At 46.9% G+C, this 12,890-nt stretch overlaps 1 protein-coding gene across 1 annotated transcript in view; it reads left to right on the top strand.

The window, feature by feature from the left end:
• The window catches only part of wwp2 (WW domain containing E3 ubiquitin protein ligase 2), a 78,132-nt gene that overhangs the window by 55,460 nt on the left and 9,782 nt on the right, over nt 1-12,890 (top strand). Inside the window, exons 11-17 of the mRNA XM_008296808.1 lie at nt 332-386; nt 2,903-2,984; nt 4,538-4,666; nt 7,251-7,329; nt 8,413-8,484; nt 9,315-9,403; nt 12,204-12,363. Coding sequence (XP_008295030.1) covers nt 332-386; nt 2,903-2,984; nt 4,538-4,666; nt 7,251-7,329; nt 8,413-8,484; nt 9,315-9,403; nt 12,204-12,363 — 666 coding nt within the window. The remainder of the gene's footprint in view (nt 1-331; nt 387-2,902; nt 2,985-4,537; nt 4,667-7,250; nt 7,330-8,412; nt 8,485-9,314; nt 9,404-12,203; nt 12,364-12,890) is intronic.

Genomic DNA, 12,890 nt, shown 5'->3' with positions numbered 1-12,890 from the left:
GGGGGGGTATTTGAGGAGGTGAGCGGGAAGCCGAGGGGAGGTGGGGCCTCCGTCCAGCCAGTGAGCTCATTGGAACAGCGTTGTTGTTTTATCCTCCTACTGAGCGTGTAGTTTTTGGAGGCGGCGGGCCGGCCAGCTCCCTCAGTCGCCCTCGGTGCTGCAGCAGAGAGGAGCGACCCGGTCCGGCTCCACGCGCTGCAGCCGCCCCAGCGCAGCACACAGCCGCTGCTTTTTTCTTCTCACGCCTCCTCCTCCTCCTCCTCCTGCGGCCAGACGCGAGGGAAAGGTGTCCTAACCGGATTTGTTTTGTCTCTGTCTGTTTCCCCCTCAGCCGTCCGGAGCGCCGGTGGAAAATGACCCGCTGGGCCCGCTGCCTCCCGGATGGGGTAAGTTCACCGAGAAACACCCCCCAGGGGAAATAGAACGGCTCTCAGGTGTTACAGACTGCACGAAATGGGTTTGAAATGACTTGAAAGGTTTCCAGAATGAGTTAAAACCCTCAAAGACGACTAAAAACCTCCGAATGTCCCAGGATGAGTCGAGAAGGACGTTCTGCTGACTGAGCCGAACTTCACACACGTTGGGTTCAAGGACCGTTGAATATCTGAATGTCATTGTTGGCTTCGATTCAAAGATTCAAAAATGGTCTGAAATGACTCCAAACTCGTCGAAAATTAGCTAAAAGCATCAAAAATGACTTAAAACCTCCACAGAGCGATTCCAAGACTCGTCCAAAATGTCTCGTAATCTGTCGACTTGAAACTTCCTCCTGACTGGACTTTGCATCGCACATGTTGGGTTCAAGGACCGTCAGCACGGAGCATATCTGCATATCATTTTTGACTCTGATTTGTCTTGAAACTTGCTCAAAATGGGTCCAAGCAAGATTCAAAAATGCTCTGAAATGACTTGAAACTTGTCCAAGTTTTGCTAGAATTGTCAAACGTGACTGAAAACCTCCACAGAACGTCTCGTAATGTGTCGAGAACGACTCGAAACTTGCTGAAAATTCGTTTAAAATCCTCCAGAATAACTAAAAACCTCCATAAGACGGTTCCACAACTCGTCCAAGACGTCTCATCGTCTGTCGGCTTTAAACTTTTTCCCGACTGAGCCATTCATGTTGGGTTCAAGGACCGACGGAAAGTTAAATATCTGACAATTAGTTCATCCTAAAATTAAAATATGTTTGTTTATTTATTTAGTTGTAAAAACAGCCTCTCAGTTGCTAAAAACTGCTCAAAAGAAAATTCCAAAACGCTCCAAAATGACGCGAAACTTCTCAAAACGACTCGTGGTTGATGAGAAAGTTTCTCCTGACGCGTACGTCCCACGTGTTGGGTTCAAGGACCGTCAGAAGGTTAAATATCTGACGGCTATTTCCGGCTCTGATAAAAAATTCAATTCTGGAAATTTGTTAACTTTTTAAAAACACGCCTTTTGAAGACTTTGGGCTTCAGACGGTGAATCAGAAACAGCCGAGCCGGTCGAGGCTCCTCAGCCGAAGAACTTTTTAGTTTTTTACACAATGAGTCGAGAACAAACGGTTTATTTTTTACCAGAATGAGTCGGAGATCTTCCACCACTTTCCAGCTAATTTCTGTCAGAGTGAAAACAAACAGTGATTTGTGTTTTCTCTGGAGAGCTGCAGGGCGCTCACGCTAACTGTCCGGCCGGGAAGAGCGAGACGTCGGCTCATGTTTACCACACGGCTGTGAAAATACACCAGCGTTCTCCTTGAACACCTGGAACCGGAGCCAGTAATATGAAGTAAAGGAGGCTGCAGAACAAAGACTCACTGTGCTGCTCCGGGTCGGATCCTTCAGGTGCTGCTTCTAGGTGCTGCAGCCACGTTAGCTTCTGTCTCATTCTAACTCGCTGTGGTTCATTTTTCACGGCAGCATGAAGTCCTGCAGCTCTGAGGAACCAGAACAACACAGTTAAACTAACATAAATAAAAAAACAACAGAATGTATCTGATGATGTCTTGTGCACGTTGAGGACCTCTCCACTGAACGCTTTACACGCCGTTGATGTGTTATCTTAGATTCTAGCTCGCCGCTCAGAGACCTAAAAACTTGTCGGTTCCTCCCTCTGCTGCTCCTGGATGTGCTTTGAATTCTGCGTCTGACTTTTCTGCCTCCGTGAGCCCATCTCTGGTTAATTGATTGATTTATGTCTCCTCTCGCTTCCCTCGCTGCTCGTTTATCACTTTCCCCTGTTTCGCTCTGAAGTCCTGCAAATTACAGAGGCGGTGGCGACGTTTTCTCAAGAAGCGTAATCGGATCCACGCGGGGATCATTCATTCATAAACGACTGCATCACACAGAAAAAACCTCCCCGCTGCCCGTGATGCTTTTTCAACATGTTGCGGTGCCTCAAGACGAAAAAACCTCAATTATATCTCTGGCTCGGCCGCTCCGGCTGCTCTGGCTTCGTTTTCATCATCTGCGGTCGCTTCCCTCGCTTTTTGCAAAAAAAAAAAAAAGATGGAAAGCTGGAGGAGGAGAACGAAGGGGGCAGCAGAGGGGTAGAGGAGTGGGGGAGGAGAGCAGAAGAGCTGCAATGTGAGCACTACTGTTTCTGGGCCTCCACACTCGGCCGTTAATGAGAAAAAGATGTGAGAGCGACGACGGCGGCGGCGAGGAGGAGGAGGAGGAGGAGGAGGCGGCGGCGGCCTCCTCTGAGGCCTCTGGGCACGCTCACTCCGTCTCACTCGTCGCGCTGGGTTTTTGTTAAATCGCCCGTTGACCCTCACCTTTACCTCGGACGAGCTGCAGTGAAATACCGCACCGACCCGCCGGGTTTCTCTGGCGGCGGCGACATTCTTGCACTCAGGTGATCCCGTCAGGCCTCCACAGCCGACCCTCACCGCTCTTGTCTTTGCTGTTTGTGTCCACAGAGAAGCGGCAGGACAACGGCAGGGTGTACTTCGTCAACCACAACACCAGGACGACCCAGTGGGACGACCCGCGGACCCAAGGGTGAGAACCGAGCCGCTGAAACGCCTCCCCCCCGGTGTGGCCGCGTGGCTGTGAGCGTGCATGAGTGTGCCTGCTTGTCAGACGGTGCGTCGCTTTGGGTGTTTGCTCAGGACGGAGTCACGCCGGAGTGACGGCACCGCGAGTCACGACAGGAGCAGCTCTGACGCTCTCACGCCCAGACAGGTCCTCCTGCATGTCCGTCTAAACCCAACCAGACAGCGTGGAGTTTGTTTCTGTTCACCCTGCAGCAGCCTGTCTGACCTCTAAACCCTTCCAGAGCTGTTGAATGACTTCGCTCTGGCCTCGCTCATCAACAGTGAAGCTCACACACGTCAGGCTGCTTTTATTTTATTGACTCTTTGACGTTCAGAACATCTTCTGGAGATGCTCTGGAGGTGTTTACACGACGTTTAGATGCTCTTCTAACCATCTGGGTGGAAACATTAACATCGATAATATCCAAAATGACACACGTTCACTCCTGATCTGCGCAGCGTGTCGCTTTAACCCTCTGAGCTCCTGTGACTGAGCTTCATGTTTCACTGAAGTCCTGCAGCTCTGTGGAACCAGAACCACATGAAGGAGGACACAGAACCCAGAACAACAGGAATCATAAAAACAAACAGCAAAAGTCACATTTCTTGATAATTTGTTTTACAAATTAAGATTAATTTTAATTAATTTACAAGTTATTTTTCAGATTAGAATAAACTTTAAGCGTGCTACCAGCCCGTGGCTCTGCATGTTTAACGACTCAGACTTTTAATTTGATTCCATTTTCGTCCAAACAGTTTTTCTCACATCCCCGTCGGTCTGAGCCGAGTCGCTTCACGTCTGCATCTGGCAGCTCAACATTTTAATGTTTTTACAGAATCTAGTTTGAGGTTTTTGGGGACGTCGAATGAACGTTTTTCAGCTCCGACTGGGTTCATCTTGAACTCTGCACCACACACAGTTCGTTCTGTTCTTAGCTGATGAATCGTGATCACAGCGGCGTCGCTTCACGTTCGAACCAAACGCAGCAGAATTATTTTATTTGACAGAATGAGCTTCGAACAAACGGTTTGTTTTTTCACAATGAGACGTAGAATGAAGAGACTTTGGTAAAATATCACAACATTGAGCTCAGGTTTGGTTCGTTTTGTCAGAAAGATTCTTTTACAGATTCTGGTGTCGTTTTAATAAAGTAAATGAAGGCGAGCTGCTGTTCAGGCCTGTTTGGGCTTCAGAGGGTTAAAGTGCCGCAGACGGATCCACTCAGACGCTTAGAAAGTGTCCAGGACACGTCTGTAAGAGCAGCGCTTAGAGGCTGTGACGGTTAGATGAGCAGAAAGTCAGACACGAGAAGCGTCTCCGTCTGTGACTGTGCTGTCCGCTAGCTCTGAATAATCACCTCTTCAACCTCCAGAGGAGCTAAACTCCGGCGAGGCTGGGCTCTGTAGCAGCAGCAGGCCTTTAGCTCCACAGGTTGGCGGGGGGAGGTTTGTTAGTCTCATCCCCAGGACGGGGCCCTCCGGCTGGGACCGTGCTCACTGCCCTCTCCCCTGTTGCAGGATGATCAAGGAGCACCCCCTGCCCCCGGGCTGGGAGATGAAGTACACCGCCGAGGGAGTCCGATATTTTGTGGACCACAACTCGCGCACCACCACCTTTAAAGACCCCCGACCCGGGTTTGAGTCAGGGTAAATATTCTCTCAGCCCTTCCTCCCAGACCTGCTTTACGTAGATCCAATCATCACTCCAATCAGAAACACTTCAAGATGAGCTTGTTCCTCCTGCAGTGCAAATATGACCTCACACAGGCCCCTCCATCCTGCAAATTAATAATTTTAATTAATAGCTTGATCTCGATCTGTTTCACCCATTCTCTTTCATTCTGTGCCTATGTAGTATTTCTTACCAGAAGCTCCTCTGTGATCACACTCACTCAGCTCTTCCCCTCAGCCTGTGGATGTTTGCCTTCTTGCCCTGAAGCAGTCTCAGATCCCACCGCAGGACAATGTGCAGATGTGCAGATGTGCAGCTCCAGATGTGCTGCAGACGGCTGCTGGCATGCGTGTGGCTGTTTGTGCCTCTTGTGTGTTGACGCTCGGCATGCGGGTGTGCATTTGCTGCCGCCGACGGCCTCTCCGTGTGCGCCGCTTCTCCTGCTCATGTGTGCACGTATTGTAGGCTCCTGGAAGGTCCTGGCTGTGCTCTATCAGGAAGGTCCTGGCTGTGCTCTNTGGATGGATCCATGGTTCTACTAGAACCCAGTCTCTGGTCACATCTCACCAAAGATAACTTGAATCTTATCTGAAATTACTTAAATCTTGTCCAAAGTGACTCAAAGTTTGTTTGACAGAAGATAAAGATGATCCAGAATGACTCACGATGATCCAAAAACAACAAATCTTAACGATTACTGGCCAATAAAAATGGAAAAAAGTGCAAAAGTTTCTGCTGAGGCTGGTGTTGTGTCTCCAGAAGGTTCCTGTCAGGGTATATCTAAAGTTTTATTAAATAAGATGAAGGAAAAAAGTGATTTAGGTGAAGTATGCGTCCTAAATGTTAGGTTCAAGGACCGTCGGAAAATGGAAACTCCAACTTTTTTTTTCTTCTTTCTTTCTTTCTTTCTTTCTTTCTTTCTTTCTTTCTTTCTTTCTTTCTTTCTTTCTTTCTGATTCATGCTGTAGTTTTGGTGGCTTAATAAAAAGAGAAGCCATGCCTTTTGATCACAGAGCTGCTCGCTGCACACGTGACTTAAACTATGGTTCAAAGTTCAGGAGGAACATGTGATCTGAGCCGAGGACCAGCTCGGACCCACTGGGTCAGATGAAGTCTGTTGGTGCTGTGTCTGTCTTTAATGTGGACGCGCTGTCGGCAGCAGGACGTTGGTCTCGTTACGCTGCCTGCAGATGAAGCTGCGCCTCGCGGCCGACGCTGAGCTGGACGTGGGTTCTGATTGAAACACAGATGAGCCAGCAGTTTCCCCCGCCATGTGAATGGCCCATGAACTCCGTGACCTCCTCCCCGCTCTGTGGAAACCAGCGTAAGAACTAAACCTTCACCAATAGCTCGCGTCTGACGTCAGAGGCGAGCGGCTGAAGTCGGCGTTTTCACCTGCGCCGCGGCCTTGAAGCGAGCCTTTATGGCGTCCTCCGTCCAGATCCATAACACCCAACCTTTACTTCACACGTCGCTGCCAACACGCTGCTTTCCCTCCGCTTCCTCTCCCTCCCTTGTTTTCTCAGACTCCCTTTTTCTTTTCCTGCCGAGGAGCTGAATGGTCCGAGCCAGGATGAAGTCATCATGTCTTTATATCATTATATTCTCCTTTTACCTTTTTTAGTCACAGCGAGCCCATAAGGGTGGGGCTCCGGGGCACAGATTGGCTGTGGACGGCGGCGACACACCACCCTTTAACCCTGCTCTGTGCCCACTCTCTGGGCTGCAGCCCTTTCCATCCGACTCCCTCACAGTTTCCATGACAGAGCTGCTTTAAATGGGCACTTTTCCCTTTTTTCTTCTGAGAGCGAGAGAAACGCTCTTTAAAGTGACGCTGACATTCGCAGGATAAAGCTCCACTTTATGGCTTCTCTGGGAAGCAGGCAGCAAAAAGCACACAAAACTAGAGAAAGGCTTTGAAGGGGAACCAGCTTTCAGTTGGAAAACACTGGATTTTAAGGGTTTTCACCACCTGTGCAGCTAAAACAACAACAACCGAGCAGGTTCTGGGCGTTTTAGTTCCTCACAATCCTGCACCTCTGTGGAAACAGCACCACCAGGAGTAGGAGCAAAAAGAGCTCATAAACCACAGAAACNATTTTTGGCAGAATTTTAAACCGGACGTGTAGAACAAAGCACTACTGATGGAATCTTTAGGCTCACATCTGGTTCATCTTTTCCGCTGAACCGTCAACATCCAACAACTTCTTCTGTGTTTCAGCTTCTGTCTGATAAACGGTGTCACTGGAGTTCTGTGGGTCATTTTATGGTTTAAAGAATCTGGTTTGACAAGTTTTACATAAAACATGTTGAATTAAGTGGTTTCCATTAAACGGTTTAGATTTTGTTGATTTTCCCGACGGGACACAAACACGAGTAGTTCAGGGACAGTTAGAAAACTCTGAATTTTTTGTGATTTTGTCGGCAGGTTTTGGGGTTCGGCGGGTTTGAGGAGCTGAGAGCAGCAGTTTGTCTCAGAGTGTTCGCCTCATGTCAGGGTTGGTGCTGTTCCGTCCTGAAGCCTCTGAGCTGAGCAGCTTTCTGTGTTTCTGTGTGCAGGTCTCGGCAGGGCGGATCACCCGGCGCCTACGATCGCAGCTTCAGGTGGAAATACCACCAGTTCCGCTTCCTGTGCCATGTGAGTGTTGAACGCAGCTCCGACTGTTTCTGCTGTTTAAAACAAAAAAACAGATGATTTTCTACATTTAGTGTCAAACCACAGGACGGTTCTGTTGGTATTCATCAGCTAACACCGCATCAGTGAGCTGCTCTTCAGCCTGACACCGGTTCTGTCTCGTATATGAACTGATCAGTATCCACACATGGAGGTTTTTATTTCCAGCTTTGTTGAAGATGCAGAGAAACTGAGCTGTTCCCTTCTGTACAGTCTGGTTGTTTTATTTGTGAGTTAGACCCAGTTAGCACACACATGTTAGCATAGCCAGCTAGCCAGGCTAATCAATAAATGATTGAGTTCTGATCAGGCTAACTAAATACCTGCGCATGTATTTGGATTTATGAAACGACATCACACACTGCTAACGTTTAACGCTCTCAACCTGTTTACACTCTCACAGGTGGCGCTTTCCTAACATAGAGACGCTAATGCTAATGCTAATATAAGCACCGACTGGATCGATAAAAATATATGAAACTGCTTCACGATTAGATGTTTCTGAAGAATGTAGCTGCAACAGAAAGGACCAGAATCACAGCTCATTAGTAGATTAGAACTAAAGTGTATATTCATTATGGTACTGTTGGACATTGGTACCAGATTTACATATTTATACGTATTTCTTGCAGTGTTTTGAAGAATTCAGGTACCAGTTCAAATTCCATTACACCTGATGTTCTTAAAATGTTTTCCGATTTTTCTTTTGCTGACATGGTGGGAACCTTTTTTGCTAGAAGGTTCTGCGACGTGTTCTTTAAAACGTTCTCAGACGCAACAAACAAAATGTAGACAAAAGTAAACGGCCTGATGCCGTCCTCTAGCTGTTGTAGTTTATGTCTGAGTTGAATGTTAACATCATAGCAACAGTATTTTAAATGATAAATAATATTGAAATTGTTCTGTGAACTAGACTGAAGCTTTAACACGTTGTTAGAACGAGTGTTAGCTGTTAGCCGTTAGCTGCTAGCCGTTAGCCGTTAGCTCTTTTGTACTCACACCTGTGGAAGAGCGTCTGACCTCTAACTGGTGTCCGTCTCGCTGCAGTCCAACGCCTTGCCGAGCCACGTGAAGATCTCCGTGTCCAGACAGACGCTGTTTGAAGACTCGTTCCAGCAGGTCGGACCCAAACCCAGTTCTGCTCTTATTGCCCTGAACACACACAGATGGAGGAACTAAAGTCCTCTGAGTTTAAAGCAAACACAACATGTTTTGATGCTCGTGTACAGGCTATGACGATAAAAATGGCTTCACATCAACCTTATTCTACTGTCTAGTGACAGTTAAATGGTGTCACTGACAGTTACAGTCGTCCTCAGATGTCTAAATATATGGCTCACACGTATATATACATACATATATATATATAATGTCTAAAAATGAAAATGTGTTCAATTATAGTTTAGTGAAATAAGACGTTGCTTTTGAATTGTGGTTGAAAAGAATAATTTAAAAAAATAAAAAAACCTGTGGTGGACCAATGAGAGGCCTTTGCTGATGAGCAGTGGGCCAGAACACCTGTCAACAGGTGAGAAGTCTGACTGAGAGTTACAGGAACACCTGACTGAATACATCTGAGGACGGCTGTAGGTTCAAACTGGTTTGCAGGTCACTGAGACGCTCAGAATAAAATGTCTTAATGTTAATTTAAACTCCTTGAAACTCATGTTTAACGCTGTAAAGACACGAGTCAGTAGAAGATGTCACACAAAGAAAAGATGAGCGTTAGTAGAATAAGGTACAGAGCGATAAAGACATAATTACTATCAGCTCAAACAAGAACTGACTTGAAGGTCTTGATGCAGCAGCAGAGTTTTTACCTTCAGTCTGTTTCTGTCGTGACTCGTTTTTATCTGTGAGACACAACAGAACACGTTTCTGCTCACCAGCTCTGTTCCTGCTCCTGGTTCCGGCATCTCTGATAAATATTGATGACATTTTGCTCTCAGATCATGAATGTGAAGCCATACGATCTCCGCCGCCGCCTCTACATCATCATGAGAGGAGAGGAAGGGCTGGACTACGGCGGCATCGCCAGGTGAGCAGCTCACCTGTCTGCAGCTCCTCCCCACACTCTGTCCTGCTCTGTGTGTTTTTATTTCACTTTATTTCAATGTTGGTGATGTTTCGTCTGTTCCTGCCGATCCTGTATCTCTGTAGCAGCTTCCTCCTCCTCCTCCTCCTCCTCCTCCATGTTTCTGTGAAAACTATAGTGTGTAATGTACACTGTGACCACACGGTGGCAGCGTCGTCCACAGCGATGCAGAAGTTTGTCTGTGGGCTGCAGCGCCTGGGTGCCCGGCTTAGAGCAGAACAGCATCTTCTTTGAAGGATTCTGATGCAAGACGAAGCCGAGTTTCTCCGCTCGCTTTGAAGCAGAAGACTTTTTTACCGACGAAGGAATCTTCTTCCACGAGTCGTTTCTCCAGGATGAGCTGAAGAAGAGCCTCAGCTTTTCACATGTAGACGGAAGCTTTTGTCCAGGACAAGAAGGAGATCGCTGTGCTGCTCTGAGAGAAGTTCCAGCTGAAGTAAAGCCCTTGTCCAGGAGAACAAACCAAGCTGAGGACGTCTACAAATGAGAGGAAAGCCGTGCTGTTGTTATGTCGGTTCCTCTAGAGGCGTGTCCAGGTCACCTGCTGCTCTCCTCCATCACTCCTGTCCTCCTCACCCATCTCCCTCCATCCTCCCGTCCTCCTCCTCCTCCTCTGTATCTGTCCTTCCTGTTTTTTTGTTTCCGTTGGTGGCGTTGTCTCCATCCGTTGCTGTGTTTTGGTTTTGCATTGTGTCTCTGTCTCCGGTGTCACGTCAGTGGTTTTACCCTATGGTAGGTGACATCATGCTGTTCTACCACAGGGTAGAACCACGGACGGGATGTTGGGAGGTGTCTGCGTCCGTCAGTCAGTCCGTCAGTCCATACACCCCCGTCATGTCCCCCCTCCGCGGGGCCTCTGGGAGCGCTTGGTTCTGGTTCTGGTTCTGGTCCTGCAGCTGGTGGCGGTCCCCTCATCCTGTCTAACATGCATCCTCCCACAGTCCGCTTGTGTCTCTGTTGTTTTAATTTATCCTGACTGCTGTACCTTCTGTCCTCACCGTGTGTTCTCCTTCCTCTCCAGGGTAGTGAAATAAAATGCAATGAAATCCTCTTTTCTCTCCTCGTTCGTCCTTCAGGAGGCGGTTTCATGCAGCCGGGTCCATCAGAACCAATGCACATGTCAGATATTAGCCCTGAAAACCTGCCAGCAGCTTTACAAAGCAGATTGTACTTTTTTAAATCAACAAAATTACACCATTTATCAGAATCAGACACGGTACAAGCTGAACTCACTGTCAGATTTTGCTGCTGTGAGTCATAAATGAACCTAAAAATCTAAATGACTTCTCATCACAGCTGAGAAGCAAAAAGTCAGAGTTTATGTGTCACGTTGCAGCTTGTGTTTACTTTGTCATTAATGGCAAAAAGGCGTGTTCTTGTTTTTTTATTCATCAGAACCATAAACTATAAAAACAGAAAGAATGAACAGATTTTTATAACTTCTGGTTAAAGTCTGAGCTTAGAATTTAGATATTTCATGATGATCACTTTATTCTACGCGTCTCTTTTGAAAACAGGCAAAAAATAAATTCTGTAAAAAACTACGAAACCAGAGTCCTTGAAGCACCCGCGACTCAGCCGAGACCAAAACATCCAGAGAGGTTGAGCTGCAGCCAGAGTTTCCTCAGAGAGACTGAAGGAGAATCCAACCTCCTGGATCAATGAATAAATACTCAAAACTGGACAAAAAAAACAGTCCGAAATCACAAAACACTCGCCTGAAATCAGTCAAATCGTTCGTAGCAACTCAAACATGGTCATTTTAAACTAATCTGAAGTTATTGTGGCTGATTTCTGAGTGACTGTGGAGGATTTAATGTGACTTTGGGCCAGTTTCAGGTTATTTCCAACAAGCTTTGGACACTTTTAACAACATTAGAGACAGTTTAGCATCTGAACTGTTTATCTAAACTACTATAAATGTGACGGGAGCCAATAGAACGAGGTTAAAGGGTTCTGCTCTGTGGTGCTGTTCATCCATCCAGATGTTTGTGGACTTCTTAATCTCCTCTTCAGTATAATGGAACCAAATTAAAGCATTGAACTGTGAGCTGGTCACTCAGGAGCATCCGGCTGGTTCTGAGACGTTGTCTTTGCACCAAACTGTACCTGCAGGAGGATTAAACTAACGAGTCAATAATCCATCAGCTGCTATAATGATCAGCACCTGTTTCCAGCATCAAATCAAAGGAACAGTCTCTGATTGAGCCTCTGACGTGAATCCTGTCCTAATAACCAGGAAACGTTTTCAGACTGTAAACAAGCAACTCATTCCTCAGGAGAATAATCACTCAATGATCTTTATATTTTAGGGTAGAATATCCCTTTAAAACAGAAACAGAACACAACATATCAGACACAAATATCCGTTCATCTGAGACACGTCAGTCGGTGAAGCTGTGAGTTTAAAGTCGAGCTTAAAGGAGAATTAAAGCAGCAAATAGATTAAATCAGTTAAAAATGCTTCAATAACAAACGTGATTAATCCTGTTGGATCTGGAACTAAAACACGACTTCTGCTCAGAAAAACGAGAGAAAGACGGTTTTGTTTTTGGGTTTTTGTTGTTGCGTTGCTGCAAACTGTTTTAAACTTGTGTTGTTTTGTTGTAAGATGTCGTCTTTTCTTTGCGTCTGGACCAAAGCACAGGGTTGTACTGTTAGAACTGAGCCCGTCTGTAATGTAAAGAACAGCAGCGCCGCTCCTGGTTGCTGAAGCAGCTCCGTGTGTCCTGTCGCTCTGCAGGGAGTGGTTCTTCCTGCTGTCCCACGAGGTCCTCAACCCCATGTACTGCCTCTTCGAGTACGCCGGCAAGAACAACTACTGTCTGCAGATCAACCCGGCGTCCTCCATCAACCCCGACCACCTCACCTACTTCCGCTTCATCGGACGCTTCATCGCCATGGTGAGCTCCCGCCGCCGGTTTTGTTGGGTTTTTTGTTTTTTGTGAAGAAAATTCTGCCTCAGACGCGTTTTAGTGACGCTGAGAAGCAGTTTGTTGAACCTTTAACAGCAGCAGGTGTGATTGTAGAAGACCTCAGAGGAGCCACAGCACCCTCCCACCGCTCATCTCTTTGTTATCGGTTATTGATTTAACCTCCCACGTCTGTTTATGCTGAATACTAGCATGTGATGTGAGTCTGTTCTCTGTTCACTGGTCTGACTAACTGCATGTCTTCATGGTTTATTCTCCTCCCTTCTGTCTGAAGCAGTCCTTTTTAAAACAGACAACAGTCTAAAACGTCACACTTTTCTCGTGCAACACCACTATGTCGCCTCATCTGACGTCTGACGGGAGGTTCTTGCATATTTGACGACAAATTATGGAGACAGTTCAGTTTTGTGATCATCGTCTGCAGTGACGAGTGAGACTAGACAGAGACAGGAAGTGTGAGGAAAACTCTGAGCTCCTCCACGTCATGAAGCAGCACA

This window comes from Stegastes partitus, unplaced genomic scaffold (genome assembly GCF_000690725.1).
Source record: "Stegastes partitus isolate 25-593 unplaced genomic scaffold, Stegastes_partitus-1.0.2 Scaffold1152, whole genome shotgun sequence".
Taxonomy (NCBI): domain Eukaryota; kingdom Metazoa; phylum Chordata; class Actinopteri; family Pomacentridae; genus Stegastes; species Stegastes partitus.
Note: the sequence above shows the minus strand (reverse complement) of the source record. Positions and strands in the feature narration are given on the sequence as shown.